General features: G+C 29.2%; 2 protein-coding genes across 8 annotated transcripts in view; one reads left to right on the top strand and one right to left on the bottom strand.

Moving 5' to 3' along the window:
- Positions 1 to 7,832, bottom strand: part of LOC107446979 (meiosis regulator and mRNA stability factor 1-like protein) — a 91,801-nt gene extending 83,969 nt beyond the window's left edge. For 2 of the 7 annotated variants that reach the window (XM_016061770.5, XM_087169602.1), the window contains exons 1-2: positions 7,594 to 7,822; positions 3,565 to 3,670 (exon numbers count right to left, since the gene is read on the bottom strand). In XM_016061770.5, the coding sequence (XP_015917256.3) occupies positions 3,565 to 3,607 (43 nt within the window). In that variant the 5' untranslated portion in view covers positions 3,608 to 3,670; positions 7,594 to 7,822. Of the gene's footprint in view, positions 1 to 3,564; positions 3,671 to 7,442 lie in introns of all 7 variants that reach the window. The other 5 variants (XM_016061771.5, XM_016061772.5, XM_071180919.2 and 2 more) reach the window with 5 other exon arrangements.
- Positions 7,833 to 8,068: 236 nt separating this feature from the next.
- On the top strand, positions 8,069 to 14,608 carry LOC147806642 (uncharacterized). Its single transcript, XM_087169601.1, has 3 exons — positions 8,069 to 8,291; positions 11,950 to 12,811; positions 14,277 to 14,608. The coding sequence occupies exons 2-3, from the start codon at positions 11,958 to 11,960 to the stop codon at positions 14,386 to 14,388; spliced, it is 966 nt and encodes a 321-aa protein (XP_087025727.1). The 5' UTR covers positions 8,069 to 8,291; positions 11,950 to 11,957; the 3' UTR covers positions 14,389 to 14,608.
- The last annotated feature ends 902 nt before the right edge of the window (positions 14,609 to 15,510 follow it).

Raw genomic sequence — 15,510 nt, 5'->3', positions numbered from 1 at the left:
TAAAAATGAAATATATATATATATATATAATTCATCACAATGATGGTAGAAAATGTAATTTTAACATAAAAATCAACATTCTTTTCAAATATACTTTTTTTTATACTTATAGTGTTTATAAAATAAAGAAATTATACTTAAAATATGCATTAGGTTTTAGTTTTTATCTCGGTCATGCCTACAACAGCTATGTTATACTAACCATTGATATAAATATTCTTAAAGTATGTTAGTATTTTGAAAGTTATGTAATATAACATAGTATGTAGTATATAAAAATATGGTATAAAATTACAACAGAATATATTTACTGTACAGATATACATATCAGATATACATATTTATTATATTATAATTATATAATAGCCAACCTCTTTGATTTTCAAAATAAAATGAAGTAAAAACAAAAACAAATAAAAACATATAAATGTTAACTAATAAATAACTAATTTCATTAAAAAAAAAAAAATTCTAGTTTCACTTGATTTAAAAAATTGAGAAAAGATCTGAATGGTTGGCAGTTATATTAAAGACAAATATTAGAATAAAGTAATAATCGATCTGAGGAATTGCAATACTTATTTTAAAAAAAGTATTGTGGCCAGATACCTGATATCCGGCTCAAAGATTGACCGGATATCCGGTATCCGGCCAAATTAAGATCCCTTGCATCACTAATGATAACCATCAATAATTCCATCATGAACCATTATATTTTTGATGGTAACCATCATAAGTAACCATCACCCCAAAGTAGGAATTCAGACTGATTTATGAAAGTCCGACATAAGAATAGCATCATTTTTTGATGGTTTGTTTATGTTGAATCATCAGAAATTTTCATCATAGTTTCTTAGAAATCAAATGTTGGACGATCATGAACCATCATCTGATGACCCAACATAAAAAAACAAACAAATAGTTTTGATGGTTTATTCCTATGAATCAACAAGAATTTCCAATGAACCATCATAGAAATGTTTTGTTGGGACCATCATGGATTGTTAGCTCTTGAGAATCAAACTTCTCTTGACGGTTAGCCATCATAGTATTAAAGTAGCATTTCCATCATGGAGTGATGGAAGTTTGCTGGCACATCTAAAATCATGAATGCATAATGGAAAATGGTGGACCATCATGAATCGCACTGAAACCAACATAAACCATCAAACTTTTTTGATTTGACCTTAGTGGCTCTCAATGGTTTGAGGGATTGACTTCAAATACAAGTTACGAAATCAGACACAAAAACATACTTTCTCTGAATAAACATACCGTTTCTTCAACGGATTCGGATTTCTGAGCCCCAAAATGTAGGGGGTAGCAGCATTCGGGGAATTATGGTCACCATAGTTTGGTCAGGAGATCAGTCCACAGTTTGGACGCCTTAATGATAATTTTACTTTTTGCTATATTTTGATCTCAAGAAATTTTTAAGTGAATTGAAAATTTTTTGCACACAATTATGAAAACTATTTATAATTTTTTATTAATTTACTTAATAATTGTCAACAAAACAATTTTGAATTGTAAGATATAAAATTTTATATCATTTTAAAGAATGTTATTTTACATAGCAAAATATAAAACTTAAGGTTGAATAGATCCTGAGAAATCCAATTTTGAAGAAAAAATCGTATATTGATTTCTCAAGAACTATTCAACCGACTTTGTTCAAATTTTGTCTTTTACTATGCAAAATTACATTCGTTAAAATGACATAAAAAATTTTATGTCTTACAATACAAATTTTTTCGACTATTATTAAATGAATTAATAAAAAATAATAAATATTTATTTAATAATTATAATAATAAATATTTAAAGTTATTTGCAACATGGAATTATTTTTGAATTAACTAATTTTATAACTGTACCCAAGAAGTTTTCAATTCGCTTAAAGGTATAATGAAATACACAAAAAGTAAATTTAAATCAAGGGGTTGAAATTTTGAACCACTCTCCTGATCAAAATATGGGGACCATAGTCCAAATACATGGGAGAGAAAAAAAATAGGTATGTGTATTCAGAAAAAGTATGTTTTTGTGTCTGATTTCATAACTTAAAATATTGTATGCACTACCATTAACCATTAAGACTGCACTACCTCAAACCATTAAGATTGAGTCCTAAAACGTGAAAATCCAATCATTAGATCAAAAGTTATACGGGGTGGTCCATTTATTTATTTACGCACTGTACATTGTGATGCATGGGGACCTACTCTCTATGAATCTCATGGTGGAAATTCACATTTTCGATCAGTAATAGACAATTTTTTAACAAAAATTTATGTTCGCACAATCGAACTTAAATCATACGTATTAAATTGTTTTAAAGTTTATTCAGTTAAATAACAGAGAGAGAGAGAGTTAAATGTTGTTGTGTCCAATCCTTCAGGATCTAGCAACAGCTAGATCAGATACATGAGACCATTTACCCCAGCAAAGTCCAGCACCAGAAGTGGACTTGCATGTACATCTTCCTGAGCTAACCCTAATCAATCGAGGATATGTCCAGGGGAAGCCAGTAACAGATAACACTTCATGTAAGTCTGGTAGACCTTTTGGCCGGATTCAAAAGTCATGCATTTCAGGTGCCCACTTATAAGTCTTGAGACAGCCGTTTGATGTTTTCTGTCTCCCTTGAACTTCAGAGGGCCCCCCGGGCATTTCCTACTAATCGCGGGATGGTCCAGCCAGACCTGCTAATCTTTAAATTTTATCAAAGAGAAAATATCTTGATAGGTAAGAGCATAATCAGTGGTCACCAACACAGAGCAGCCTCTTTTAGCTAAGTTATCTGTGACTTCATTTCCAGGGATGTTAACATGGGAGGGGATGCACTGAAAGTGGACATCCCTACATTTTGCTATAATTTTAAGCTTATTGATAATTTGAGAGAGAGTTAATGATAAAATTAAAAACTGTTTGTACAGATCAAGGTAAGGAATTCTGTGTAAATGAGTTTAAAAAACTCTTAACTTCTTTAGGAATAAATATCAAATGAACTAACGTTATTCTTCTGAACAAAATGGAATTTGAGAAAATTTCTTTATAGTTGCTATGTCATAGCAACTATAAAGCAACTTTTTGCCTCTCCCGTGGGCACATCTGCTCATAATGAACAGATGTGCCCACTGGAAGGGGATAAAAGGTCAAAGGAGGCAAGCTCTGATAACTATTTTCTGGGGGAGGATATTTTTTTAAATTATTTTATGTAGTTTTGAAACTGTAAATTAGATATTTAAGGAATATTTCTGATTGTTTTAGGGGTCATTTTTTTTTTTTAATATTTAGAGGGATAATTATTTATTATTATTATTTTTCATTTGATAGGATATTTTTCTAGCCAACTTTATTGTATCATTAAATACTATTTTACTATTACAATAAATAACAAATAAGAGAAGAGATGCAAGTGGTTTTTTTAGCCACTTGCAAGTCATTTTTCATTTAAAGAAACTTGTTAAAAGTAATTTCTAGGAGAAGTATCTACATTATCAATTTTGTATAAAATACTTAGAATATGCAGTAATTTGAATGATTAAATTTCATACATACTTGCATCTATCATAATAGTGTTAAGTAAAATTTCAATATCCATGTAAGAGAAGATAATTTCATACTTCTAAAAATAGACTTTTATTTATATTTTCTTGGATACAATCTGAAAAAATAGAGAGAAAGAATTAAGAATAACATATGCATAAACTAAACATGAATCATTACAGGGTTGTCACTCTAATCAGGAATAAAAAAAAATCCCTGAGTTTTCCCTGTACGGATTATACAATTAAGAGGAAAGACACTATCACTGTGCTTTTGCGTGAGCTATATTGTTCTAACTATACTAAATTTAATTACCGGAGAAACTTCGAGAAAAAGGTACAGCTGAACATATTTAAAACAAATAATGCTATAGCAAATTAAATAGTTTAGTATAGCTGAAATATTATCCTTAAATATGCTATAGATTGCACTGTGAGTGGTCACCATTTTTTAAAAGCAGGGGTCTGTCCAGACATTTTGTAAAAGGTCCTATTTTTGTAAAATTTGTGAAAAAATTACTCGTAATTTGTGAATATAAAATAAATGTTAATTCACGTTCTTTCAACCAGGGTCCTGCTTTCATGAATTTGTGCAAATAGGGTCCGGTTATTGCAAAAAACTTCTTCAAGGAGTTTTTAAATTGTAAAGACATGCTGAGCACTGTAAAATTATAATTTAAAAAAATAAACAGCAATTGCTGCTTCTAAATTAGAGATGCAACATACAAATATTTGGTATTTAGCCTATACTGCTGAAAGCAGAATATTCTTTTCAGACGAATAAAGGAAGAAGCGTCTGCTGAAGACAAAACTTAGTGTATTTACATTTGCCTTTCTTCCCCCCAGAGTTGGGTTTTTGACGTCAAAAAGTGGTTTTTGACATGACAAGGGTATAATACTGGTTTAAACCGTCAAAAACTGAAGTTTGTCAAGAAAATATATAAACTTCAAAACTACCAACAGTTGCCATGCATTATATTGAAATTTAATTATACTAAAGGTAATCAGCAGGTTTTAAAATATTTTTTAATTAAAATTAAGGTAAAATAACAGATTTAAAAACTCAGAAATTTATATTCAAATGCATGTGCAGAAAAATTTTGCACAAAAATTTTTTAAATATTTATATTTAAAAAAAAAATTTTTTTTTGATACTTAAAAAATTTAAAAGTTTATTACTATGCATTTTTGACATATAAGGAACATATAACTAATATTTATAAGGAACTTACAAGTTATGTTGTATAAATACAAACTTGATACAAGTGTATAAAAAAAAAATTTTAATGTTATACCGAATATCTTTATTATCCAGTATGTTAATTTGAATTTAAAAGTAGTTATATTTATGAATAATGATAAATATAATTCATATTGTTTATTATATTTATTTATAATTATTAACACTTATCATTTTAAAACAATTTTTATCTCTTAATTTTTTTTTCTCCACTTGTATTAAAAATACAAATAATGCATATCTTGAAAGCAAGAAGTAATTATTCAACAGCTGAATATTTAGATATTCAACAAAACTATATCGTATTCAGCAAAATGAAATTCACAAGTATTTGGATAAACTAAATTTTTAGCATAGTAAATGAATAGGCTGTAAATGAATACTGTAAATCGACACAAACTACTCTATGTATTTAACAGAAAGCACTTAAATTTGTATTGTCTTATGTTAAAAAGATTATTAAGAAGATTTAAAAGAATATTAAAAAGATTTTTTTTTTAAAGAAGATGTCTAATGTACAAAACTGCTAATGTTTATCTTTAAAAATGTCTAATTTTTAGTTTAATCTATACTATACACTAAATTTGGTTATAAATAAATTTCTTAATAATATCACTGCAGATTTTCAATAGCACATGAAAATGAATACATAATATTACAAAAGATGTGAGTTTTCAAAAGTACAAGATTTTGGTTACCATTCAAAATATAAGTGTTTCTTCAAAATTTTAAATTTATTTTTTCTAGAACATATTTAGAAACACTATCCTTTATAAAAAATATATAAATTTTATGTATTAATTAAATTTCACATATGAATATAGGTTTTTGACATTTCCGACATTTTTGACAGTGAGGTTTTTGACGTGACGGTTTAAACTGTCAAAAACTGTCACGTGTCAAAAACCTGCCAACCCTGCTCCCCCCCCCCTCCTTGGGTTCACACAGAGAACGGGTATCTGGTTCATTCAATTAACAAAACAATAATGAAGATAAATAAATTTGTGAAGGGTGCGATTAAAAGATAAATTATTTTGTGAAGGGTCCGATTAAAAGCTAAATTATTTTGTGAAGGGTCCGTTTTGAAGTTTAAATATTTTATGAAGGGTCCGCTTTTATGAAAGATATTTTATGAAGGGTCCATTAACGGACCCAAATTTCTTCTAAACAGACTCCTGATAATGGAAAGCAAAAGGAATACGATGGGAGTAAAAATAGATAACTTAGTTGGCATGTTGTCGAAACAAAATTAATAAAGATAATTAAATAAATATAAAAGCTTTCTACTGTAGGTAACCAAAGAATTGGAATGATATCCCATTTTAAAATTCTACTCCCCAAAATACGTTCATATCTCTCGTTAAGCTATTCAACCAACTTGGGGTGGTTGTATACTCAGTGCTTTCACTACAGGGCGAGAACACGAGAATCTCGCATATGTTTTCTTTTTTCGCATTAAAAAATTATTAACGAGAGAAGTTTGCACACTCTATTAATCAATTTTAAAATGTGGGAATCTCTCGAATTTTGAACAAAATTTCGCCTTACGCCATTTTGAAAAAGACATGAGAACAGCTACGGCAAGTGTTGAGAAAAATTTTTTTGTCTTGTTTAATAAGTTGTTTAAAGTTAGCTCTATCTTTAGCTGTTAATGAATTACCAAACTCCCTCATTGACAGCAATTTGTAAAAATTGAAGTCTGTGAAAGCTATGCTGAAAGACCTAACAAGAAGTATGAACATGGAATTAACTTTAACGAACTTCACTATTCTGTAACAGAAATAATTGAAAAGCCTATGCTGGCAGATGTAGAGGATAGGAAAGTGTGTGCACAATGCTACAAATTTAATTAGTGATTACAAATAGTTCAGCATCTGTTGCAAGGTCATTTAGCACCCAAAACCGAATTAAAATAAAATATCTCAACGGATTGACTGATGATGTTTGACAAATCTAATGAGAATAGCTGATGAAAAAGAAGATATGAAACATTTTCCATATGCAATGAAAATATTCAATGGTTCAGAAATTAGAAAATGTTATAAATGTATAATAAATTAAAGAAAATTTTTTTTCCAAGTCTATTCGTGCTTTTTTTAAATTTTTAGAAATCTCACTTTACTTTTTGAAATCTCACCCTGTTTTTGCGAAAGGGTGAGAAATTATCTTCTATTTTTTTTTTCTGCAATGAAAACACTGTATACAAAACATTTTTTAAAATATAACTAGGAAAACTTGTATATATTACTTAGCATACATACGTGAACTTATATTAATTATTTCACAACTAAATAAAATGTTTTCTAATTATTCAGTTATTTTGAAATACATATTATCATTAGTAAAGTGAAACTTTATATCAAAATGAAACGATTCATATAGTTCCCAATTATCATTGATAAATTAGAGATCGAAAAAAAAAGAGTATTTTGAGAGGGGAAGAAAAACATTTCTTTTGTGCAATTTTCCTGATCTGCTGCAGAATAATCGCAAAATCTTGGCAACTTCAGGGCAGCGGCCCGCGAGAAACTAAAAAGAACATCACGGAAAGGGACCAACTCGAAAAGTATAACTCGTAACCACCCCCAGGCAAGCATCTACATGGGTTTTTTTTCTTCTTAAAAATTGCAAGTTTAAAATCTATTTGTCACCTTAGCGATTACAGTTGGCGCAACAGATCACGATACGGAAATATCCCCTCTATAACAACGTGTTCATTAGATTTTTAAACATTCATATAACAGAGAAAGTTCGAATTAGCAATTATAGATCCATGAAGGAGAAATTTGTTTTATAACATACACTTTGATTTCTTTTCTTCCGTTCACATACAAAAGCAAAACAAATCGAATGAATCAGAAACATATAATTCCAACACTCGAATTGTAAAATAAGAAATGCTTAAGAAATTCACCTCCAAAATTCAGCACGTTAATTAACTATTGTAAATATTGTTTACAAGCAATAAGAATTTTTTATTATTTTTATTTTTATATGGAATCAAGAGTGGAAGTTAAAGTTGATTTCCTTCTCTTTGCAATAACAAGCTTGGGTGGCTTAGTAATTTCGCTTATAATCTTTAATATAGCTGGTGTCCGTTTTTTTAATCGAAATTCGTTTTCATATTTACTTTGATAGACTTTATTTACTTTTAGTTTATTATATCGAAATATTTTCTGTATTTGAAATTAATTTAATTTCTCGTATTTAGTTGTTTTGGTTTTGAACTCAGTTCAAGCCGCGCATTCTGTCTGTCTGTCTGTTTGGAGTTTAGTAACCCGTCAAATCGAAATTTTGGAGAAGAGGGTGCAGCATATGAGATCTTGGAAAGTTAATGAAGATATTATTTTATATAAATTATGAATATGTTCAATCTGTAAAGATGATTTGCCTTAAATAGTTATGCATTATTGAAAAAGTTTCAATATTTTTTCGCATCTTATGACCGTAAACTTCATGATAGTAACTAATGATGGTAGAATGTGCGTTAAGTCTTTGAGGTTTGTTGAAACCTTTAGTCAATAAAACTGAAGAATATTTTTCTTTCCGTATACATAAGAATTTTTCCTTTAATATAATATCTATCAGCCTCATACATTATGCTTTATGATACATATCATATTTAATTTATAAAAAATTTCTTAAAGTTATAATTTAATATGGTTATTTAAAATTAAAGTTTATTTAAGATTAGTATCTCTATATACAATGAAAAAAAGTTGTTTCGTATTGCAGTCAGGCCGTTTTATCACATGATTAATAAATGTAATTAAATAGTCTGAAACTATATTATTTTAACTATCCTAATATACAATGATAAATTAAAGGATATTCCTTTAATGATCAGGAACTTTAAGATCTCTTATATTTTCATTGTAAGTTTTCTTCCCCATTTGAATTATAAATCTTAAAATTGTTCATCCTTATTAATAATTATTAGGGGAGATTTCTGTATCGGAATAATTGCCAAGTCCTGGCAACTTCCAGGCAGAGGCCCCTGAGAAATGAAAAAAAAAACATCACAAAAAAGGACCAACTCGAAGGGTGTAATTTGTAACCACCCCTCGACAAACATCTGCATTTTTTTTTTTTAAAAATTGCAAGTTTAAAATTTATTTGCCGATTGTAGTTGGCGTGACAGATTACGATATGGAAATATTCTCAAATATTAAATTAATTAAAAATATAATCTCCTCAGAAAAGAGCACTTTGAATTTTGAAAGAGCAATCACTAAGCACTGTAAAAATTTATAAAAATGTGTAATATTATGTAATAACTGAATTTGATCCTCAGCATTTTTTAAATTACCTCCTTATACTATTTAATTTTTTTGTTTCTCATTTTAATAATTAGAGAAAATTTGTAGTTTATTAAAGACATGCTAAAAGACAATCTCTGCATAAATTTGTATAAACACAGATAATTTTATGAGTGTGCAAATATTGTTTGCACATTCGTATTGACATTGTTTTTAAGCAGAGTTGGCAAGGCTCAGGGCAGAATAGATTAATCTACGGTTTAAACCGTCCTCTTCAAAACCCTTTAATTCGAATTATGTCACAATTTAAAAAAAAAATTTTGAAAAATAAAAGGTTAATGTTTGAACATATTATTTTTAATATTTCATTATTTATCCTTATGTAAAATGATATATTATCAGTATTTAAAGGATAAGGTATTCACTTTTGTTGTTCATTTAATTGTGGAGCTTCAAAAGTTATAAACTTTTTCCCGTTATATTACTTTTCTTTAATAAGTTAAAGCAAATTTTATAAAAGTATGAAATATTTATTAATATATGTAATTATTATGTGTACAATGGTTGCATACATAGAATTTTTACCTTTTACCAGTGTTCAAAGTTTTGGACAATTTAGGACATTTTTTGCCAGTTTAACAGAAAAACCCACATGTCCTGCCCAAAACATGTTTAGGATGTTCCAAAACCCTAACCCTGTTTTTAAGAGATAGTAGCTTATTTTTACAATAAGGGCAACATGGCGCTTTTTTAAGGATCAATGGACTGGCAAGGAGAGCTGACCTTCAAAAAATGCTTAAGGAGAACACTGATTTTAATTATTAATAGAAACTGAACCCTCAAAGGCATGGTCAGGAATCGAAACCCGCCTTTTTTATATGCCACTGCCGTATTCAGTACTTATCCACTTTGAGGAATTGTAAAAAAAATTTATAATCAATAATTGATGCTTAAAATTAAGTGTGATTAGAATTTTACTCTAATGTGAGCAGGGGTAAAAGGTACTTATTAATATAGACAGGGTATCCGAGTACCTTGAAAGTCATGATTTTCGTTATTGAAGAAAATTTGTCATAATTTTAACTATTTTTTTAAAAATAATCTTGAAAAGTCATGGATTTAGGTTTCCGAAAATCAAATTTTTAAAATGGAATTTACCCCCTCCCCCCGATTTCATGGTGTTCTGAATATCTGAATTTGTAACAAAATTCACTCAGTCATATTTGATTAAAATATAAAATGTTTTTATCGTGTTCTTTAAAAAGTATGGTGTTCTTTCAAAAATGAAAGAAAAAACATAATTTCTGAAGCGAATTATCTTTTAAACTTCTGTGATTTCAGAATTTTTTTTATTTTATCAATTTAAAATTTTAGCTTAAGCAAGCCAGTCATTGGCGAATTTTTTTATTCCGAAATGAGAACAGAAAAATCAGGAGCATTTCTTTCTGTTCCGATGAACAAGAAAAGTATCTTTAGAATGTGATTCTGCAGAAAAAAAATTTTTTGCTTTTGTATTTTTTTCAGCTATTTTATTACTTCGACTCTTTCTTTACTCTGTTTTTTAAATTTAAAATATATAAATATGAAGATGCAAAATATAACAGTTATGGTTATACCTACCATTCCAATGACTGTTATCATAAAGCTTTTTTAAATTTATTGTTGTGATTTTGTCGGAGAAAATAGTAACTTTTGGAATTAGTCATGGAAAGTCATGAATTTGGAAATCTAAAATGTAGCAGATACCGTGTATAGATACTAAATTTAGGAATTATGGTAATGTGTTTTTTTTGCATCCTCTTAAACATATAAGTTTCCCATATGCTATTGTTTGTTGCTTGCATTATTTTCATGTTAAAAAATAAGAAAAAGATTGAGTTTGCTATTGCTAGTTTTCTTTTTCAATACTTATACCTTTTTTTGTTTGATTTTATTTCATACTTTTCAATGCTTAAGAAGTTAGTCTATCATTTCAGGTATTAAATATTTACAATTTTTTGCATTTTTCTGCATAATTTGTAAATTAGAATTCTCTCATTCGAATTATAAAGCGTGAAAAGTAGTGGCTTAGTAATGTCTGTAAATACCAGCACTTGAAACCCTTAAAATTTTTACATGCCTTTTAGCATTATAGTTTTCATAATACATGTCCAAAAGAAATATATATATATTATGCTCTTACATCTTTTTTGAATGCATATTAATTAAAATATATGAATGTGCCTACTATTAAGTTTAAAAAAATGACATTAACAATGTATCAATATCAACACTTTTATTTTGAGTATAAATCATTCGTATTAAGTGATAATTTTAACGAAAAAGTTATAAGTTCAACTAAGCATTGATGGTATTCTTTTGCATGGCAACTTAATGTTAAATACAAAACATCAACATATTAACAAGTGCATACAATTCAAACTGTATAAAATTGCCTTGTCTTGTTAAATATAATTGATTTTTTTCCTTCCAAATTTTGGTAATGACCGGGCAATAGCATGTGAGAAACTAAAATAAAATCGCAGAAGAGTATAACTCATGGTCACCCTGATCATACCTATATACAGTATTACTACATGTCTCTATATCTCCCCTTAATATTGACCCATAATACTCAAATTGGGTCACTGTATTATATTACAGGGTTCTAGTATACCCTTCCAGAGGAAGTAATTATAGGTCAATTAGGGGGCTCATAATATGGCTCTCTAGGTTACTTTGTATGTATATATATTATAATGTGTGTTATAGCTTTAAAATGAGGAAATTCAAGCTTAAATTGACTCGAATTTATTTCTTATTTTATTTTCTAACAGTTTGATTTAAGTGTTTTCAATTATTTAAAAATAAATATATTTTTCAAACATTCTAATAGTGTTAAAATTTATTTACTTAATAGCCTAGAGCATGTCTGATGTAGACCGTGAGCGACTTGCAGTACCAGTGGCTCACAGCGTCTTTTCTCAGCATACAAATCCAAGCAGTTACAGTGGAGCTTCAGCAGCGCCACCCTTTGCACCCCACCCTCATTATGGCCAACAAATACGGCAACAACAGAGACTGCACAGCACGACCGGTTCAAGCAGGAGCGGAGCGACGTCCGCTCACACGGATCGCATTCCTTCTTCCGCTATTTCTGGTACATCATCTGCCTCCACAACCGAGTGCAACATTCACGAAGTGTGTTACTATTTCCAACAAGCAATTTTCATTCTCGCCATCTTGACAGGCGTGACCCTCGTCATTGCGGGGGCCGTCATGCATGTACAAAATGGGGAGCTCCTAGTACTTGTGTATATAGGTGTTTTACTCGGTGCTGTCAATACTGTTTTACTAACTATACAGTGTTGCGTCCGTCGCAAGCAAAAGAAACGGGCGAGGGCATATCGTGCTACGCGCCAATCTCAGGGATCTCATACAACTCCATCGAATGCGGTAGTTCGTTATGATCCTCTTAGCAACCCTTTGCTTTCTGCCACCCATACTGTACCCCCCTCCGATGTTCAACAGTACCATTATAAACATTATCATATACACCCCCCATCACAACAAGCATTTCAAGATTTTCCGGTTCCGCAAGGCTTATTCGCCCAGTCTCCGACTGAATCCTCTCAGACCAGAATGCACCATAATATACCCATGCATAGGTCTGGTGGTCATCATCGCATTACAAAAGCATCATATCAGAAATCTCCTCCATTGGGTCAAGCACATCGGCCTTTGCTCAATACATTAGGACCTCAACAGGGTGTTGTAATAAGGTTCAGTATAATTTTAATACAGTCAATTAAATAATTATATTTTACAGGGCGCTTAGCATTTTTAAAAATGGTATAATTTTGATTTATGTTTTTTAAAAGCCCTTAAAGGTGTTTGCAAAAGTGCTTAATTTGCAAAAGTGCTTCATTTTCTGTGCTTTAATGAGAGATTTTTTTTTCTTTGCTGAGTCGATTGTCCCTCTAAATTACATAAAATGCATGATTTTCACTATTTTCTTTGCAATATTTATCAGAATCTAGTTATTCTATCATGATTATGTAAAGATTTTGAAAATGTTTTTGAATTTAACTGATTTTGTGTTTATAAATTAAGAACTTGAAGCGATAGAAGAAAAAAAAAATTTATTACTGCAGAGATACTAATTATGGATTTTTTAGAGAGTGATTAAAAATATTTTTTGAGTGCTTAAAAAGTACTTAAAGGGTGCTTATTTTTTGTTGAAAAATCTGGCTATGCACCCTGTTTTAATGCCATTTACTTATTAGTAAATTTAAGAAAATAATGTGAAAACAGGAAATCTGAACCTAAAAATCTAGAAAGTAAAGTTTGTCTGAAGTAAGAACTCCCCTGGCCACTCGTCTGGACCTGAGGCGGTGACTATGGTAACGAGGTATTACTATTTCAAGTAGGGATGTGAGGTCATCGTTTTGGCTCGGGTCGGCGAGAGAAATTGAATCTTTTCCTTTGGGTGTACTGTGTTAGCCCTAGAGTGAAGAGAAACTTCTTTGAATGAAATGTGCATTTCCATTGCAATCCTCAGACTTTGTGGTGGGGGGAATTCTTACCGTAGACAAACTGTACTTAGTTTATTGGTAGACACTTAATTCGTTTTTGGTATCTGTTGGAAAACTATTAAGATTGATTTACACTACTTATAAGTAAAAAGAAATGGTCATAAGCACAACTAGGTTGTAAAAATTTACTGCAATGGTCGATAAAAAGTATTTTTCACATTTGTTTGACTATTTTGGTCTTATAAAGTCTAGGACAAGTTATGTTAACTAACATTAGGTAGAATGACCAAAAAAGTAACTTAAAATAATTTCTTTTAATCAATATTGAAATATTTACTTGTTTTTCAACACGTGTGCTTAAAATTCGCACTGCTTTGTTAAGGAAAATAGCTTTTCTTAATAAAGTTTTTAAGCAAAAATTAACTTTAGAGGCTGTTTAAGATTAAAACTGCTTTTAAATATTAATTCTGAAATCTTTACATTTCTTGGTAAGCCAATTATTGTTTGTTTTGCCGTTTGGTATTGTGTTAGTCCTAGAGTGAATAGAAAATGCACTTCATGAAATGAGCCATTCTTGTTTCCATAGCAGCATACAGCCTCAGACTTAGTGGCAGGGGGAGTTCTTACCATAGACAAACTATTATGGAGTTTTTCTTTACTTCTGATTAAAATATATATTTTATATTTTGCTAATAAATATTATTCCTTTCAGATCTGATATGGGATCTCAAGAAGCATATAAAACGACTGTTCCCGCCAACTATGATGATTTGCTTCGATGTGGTCGCCATACGCAAGATGGTACTACTGTGCATCTCATCTGATATGTTAAGTATAGTTTTTACCTGAGAAAACATATCTTCATTTATTCATTCCTATCTGTGTACAATTTGTTAACAATGGTAAAACCTCAATTATCCATGACCAAAGTTACCTCAAATTACTGTTAGAGAAAATAATTGTTATAATTGTAAAATTGAGGGTACAACTATAATTATTAATGGTCAAATAGTTAATCCTATTCAAGGATTAATTATAATATAATCATACTAATATTTATAATCATATAATAATAATTAATCCTCGATTGATTCTTTGATTTTAGGGTTTTAAGTTAAACTTTTACTTATAGCATTTAGCATTGTGAAGCTTGTAATTTTGGTTGAATTGCTGTACCAGGCTTAAACAAAAGGTTAATAAGAATTGTAGTATTTGCACTCTTGTAACTTCTTTAATAAAATAAAATTCTCTTTGGGAAAAAAATTTTTGTTTATTTTTTACCGTATGTAAGTTATTTATATCTTTAATTTTTAAATAGATATTTATAATGTATAAAATAAATATTTAAAATATATAACATATCCTGGCAAATGAAAATGCAAAGAATAAAGTCTACCTGACAGTGGTTTTAAATCTTTAACAACTGCACATTTTGAAATTTTATTACTTTTTATTTTTCAAAATAGATTGAAACTAAATTAAAAAAACACAAAATTTCTTACGCCTTTAAAAAATAAAAAACGGTTTTTACGGTTCATTTTTAGTAGGAAAACCAGCCACAAGTTTTGCATCCCTAATGAAGCGAAAATTAAAAATTTAGAAAAAAGAAGGGTTAGAAAATTTATTTTAACAACTTTCACATAAAAAAAAAAAAAGTTGTATACATCCTGGTTCCAGTTTTGTTTTAAAAATATTGACTTGTGATTAATAAAGATTTTTTTTCTCTGCAAAAGACTAATAAATTGTGTTCTCATTTTGTTAAAATTTAAATTTTTATTAAAAAGAAAAGACTTAGTTTATTTATTTTCATTAATCATTGTAAAGACAAGTGACATAATTTGAAATGAAAAAGATAATAATTTATATGGATAATTTAGGTTTTACTGTAATATTTGTATTGCTATCTTGTTAAATATTTATATTACGGTAATTTTTTTTGTTCTTTC

This window comes from Parasteatoda tepidariorum, chromosome 8 (genome assembly GCF_982258835.1).
Source record: "Parasteatoda tepidariorum strain Cologne lab strain chromosome 8, Ptep-v5.0, whole genome shotgun sequence".
Classification (NCBI taxonomy): Eukaryota; Metazoa; Arthropoda; class Arachnida; order Araneae; family Theridiidae; genus Parasteatoda; species Parasteatoda tepidariorum.
Note: the sequence above shows the minus strand (reverse complement) of the source record. Positions and strands in the feature narration are given on the sequence as shown.